A 2,912-nucleotide genomic window follows, 5' to 3' on the forward strand; every position below is an offset into this window, starting at 1 on the left:
CATTTACCCACATTTACAGATACATGTACACATATTTACATACACAAATGTGCACATATGTATATATATATGTGTGTGTGTGTGTGTGTGTGTGTGTGTGTGTGTGTGTGTGTGTGTGTGTGTGTGTGTGTGTGTGTGTGTGTGTGTGTGTGTGTGTGTGTGTGTGCAATTGTACATGTACACCCACATGGATATTTGGTTGTACATGTAGATGTACTGTTGTTTCCAAATAGTTTTTTTGATAACATTGGAAAGCTCATGAAATAGACCTTGGGGATTTTTTATGTATGTACATGTGTGCATATGTATATACATATGTATATATACTTCCATGCAGGCATGCATGAACATCAATGCACATTATTATTATAGTGATGTATTTTGTGTTTGTTATTCATATTTTTCCCTACATTTTATCTGGCACCTTTCATGCCCTCCCCTGCTCTTGGGGCCATGAATGCAGGGGGTTTGGGGGGGGGGGTTCTGCATATTAGTAAAGGGTGTCAGTCCCGTCATTTTGTCATCAGTGTAATTCTTTACAGTACATATCCATTCACCAGAGACTAGTCCCCACTCCATGACACAAAATATATACAACAGTCTAAGTTTTGTGACTGGGCTCCACCCCTACTGGCAAACATTATCAGCTTGGTATGCATTGTTACCATGGTTTGCATAACAAGATAGAGCCGAAATTCAGAAAACCAAGTTGACTTAGGCTGTGGGTGGCACTTTCCGGAATCTTTTTCCTTTATTTGTGGCATTACCATTTGTATCTTCATATTATTTCTTGTGCTGACAAGTACAAGTTTTTCTCCTCTACAAGAATATCATCTTCACTTTGCCCTAGCTCAGTGTATCCATACAGTAAAGTTAGACTCTCATCAATCATTACCTACCTGTTAAACATATCTTTGCGTTGATAAAAAGAAACTATAGTGATATTATTGTATGTAAAAATATTGAAAAGTCAAAGTTTCTGATACTGATAGTTATCATTTAGTAAAAGTTCTATTCAATGTATGCGAATGATTATAGATTACTGAGGTAAAAAGGAAATTGAATGGAAACAGAAATAGTGTAAATTTAGTTCAAGCAAATATTTTTCAGAGAGTACATTACAAGCAAGGAGATTATCCAGTATTAGAGTAATCTCTGCTTTTTAGTTGATTCATTAGATATGAAAACCAGTAAACAGTACATAGAAAATTTGATAATACTTTTGCAGTGTATTATATTTTGCCTTGCTACTTACATATATAGGATTCTTGATATATTTGAATTTTGTTATGATATTTACCGATTGCTTGATTTTTTTTCAGATCAATTGTACTTTGTGCTTTGGCTGCTTATAGTGAATCTGGAAGATGCATAAATGGTCAGATAAGGTGCCTAGATGCACTTGGAGCCACAGGAGTATCAGGCCTAGCATGGTCTCGTAATGTACCAAAGGGTTATTAAGTTTTATTGTGTTAAACGTGAAAGTTTGCAAAGGATTTTATTGTTTTCATGGTATTATTTTTATGGCTTTATGTTGCATATTTTAATTTTTTTTTAACTTCCAGGCAGTGGTTGTGATCAATGACCAGTTGCCAGCAGCAACACAGAGAATAACAGAAAATGCTGCCTCAATGGATTAACAGTTGAAGTTACAACTGAAGATGTTAGCGTCCTGTTACATAAGAGGACGTTTGACTTTATGTGAGTAACAAATCTTTGTATTGTATTGTATTCTCAGATACCTGTTTTCAATCTAAATCAATACCTTCAGATAGCATTTACCTAGTCTTTGGCAATAATGGACCAGTTCCAGATGCCACTTATACAGGCTATGACAACAGATGCTGCTTTCTGTTTTGTGTAGTATGTACCATGCAGTTTTATGGCCCTAGATCTTTAGGCACAGCCCCATAAAGTCAGACTTAGCCCTCATTTCGTTTTACCTTTTATTGAAAGAGAATAAGCTTGTTATGAAACAAGGGGGGAAAACATATCATTTTTATCTCTTGAAGAAAACCATGAGATAAACTCAAATGCAGTGGTTAATGTACTTTGATTTGTTTTCTAACTCCATTGAGTCAGAAGCTTTTTTGTGTGCAGTTCTAGTTATTATTTTGAAATATCAGTTGACAGTATATTTACATTATGGTGTCATTCAGGAAAAAAGGAAATGGAAACTATATCCAGTACTGTTTCATTGATATTTTTGGGACATTTGACAAGTGACTAAAACAAACCTTTTCGACTACACAAGATTTCATCTGTTAAGTCTTGAGAAAACAACTGTTTCAACTTATCATTTGACAGCTATATTTTTGACAGCTTGGAATTTCATCTTGTACAGATTACTGATGATAAGACACAATCCACATTTCATGATTTTCCAGTAGTTGTTTTTTTTGTTACCAGTCTGTAACCTGATGTCTCCTTAACCCATTGCTGCCAGGGAATGCATGTACTTACATGTCATATCCGCTGATTTTAGTTAATTCATTTTTTTATACAAAGATGGCTCCACCTAGGCTTAGTCACCAAGCAGTCAGTTACTAGTATTATCTATTTCACCAGTTTAATATTACCCTGCATATAGATATGCAGAAAAGGATGACAAACATTGTATAGTTTGTTATAATGTACATATAATTCTTAATAGAACTAGTGAAAATTATATTCTCTAAGTTGACAGTCTGATACTCCAATAGAATAGACAAGCTTGTATTCTATATCCACTGCATTCTATATTCACAGGTTGTTATATAGAATTTAGAACATAACCAACTCATTTGTTGCATCATGTGAAGGAAAATAACTATAGAAAGTCACTACTTATCAAACAACATAGATTTTTTCTTTCTCATGATACTGCCTTTTTGTTGATAAAATTATAATAAAGTTTCTTCAAAGCTGAGTTG

At 34.2% G+C, this 2,912-nt stretch overlaps 1 protein-coding gene across 1 annotated transcript in view; it reads left to right on the forward strand.

Annotated features, from left to right (window-relative positions):
• LOC119572162 (TRMT1-like protein) overlaps positions 1–1,640 on the forward strand; it is a 3,108-nt gene extending 1,468 nt beyond the window's left edge. Inside the window, exons 2-3 of the mRNA XM_037919142.1 lie at positions 1,323–1,453; positions 1,567–1,640. Coding sequence (XP_037775070.1) covers positions 1,323–1,453; positions 1,567–1,640 — 205 coding nt within the window. The remainder of the gene's footprint in view (positions 1–1,322; positions 1,454–1,566) is intronic.
• Positions 1,641–2,912: the final 1,272 nt, after the last annotated feature.

This window comes from Penaeus monodon, unplaced genomic scaffold (genome assembly GCF_015228065.2).
Source record: "Penaeus monodon isolate SGIC_2016 unplaced genomic scaffold, NSTDA_Pmon_1 PmonScaffold_9943, whole genome shotgun sequence".
NCBI lineage: Eukaryota > Metazoa > Arthropoda > Malacostraca > Decapoda > Penaeidae > Penaeus > Penaeus monodon.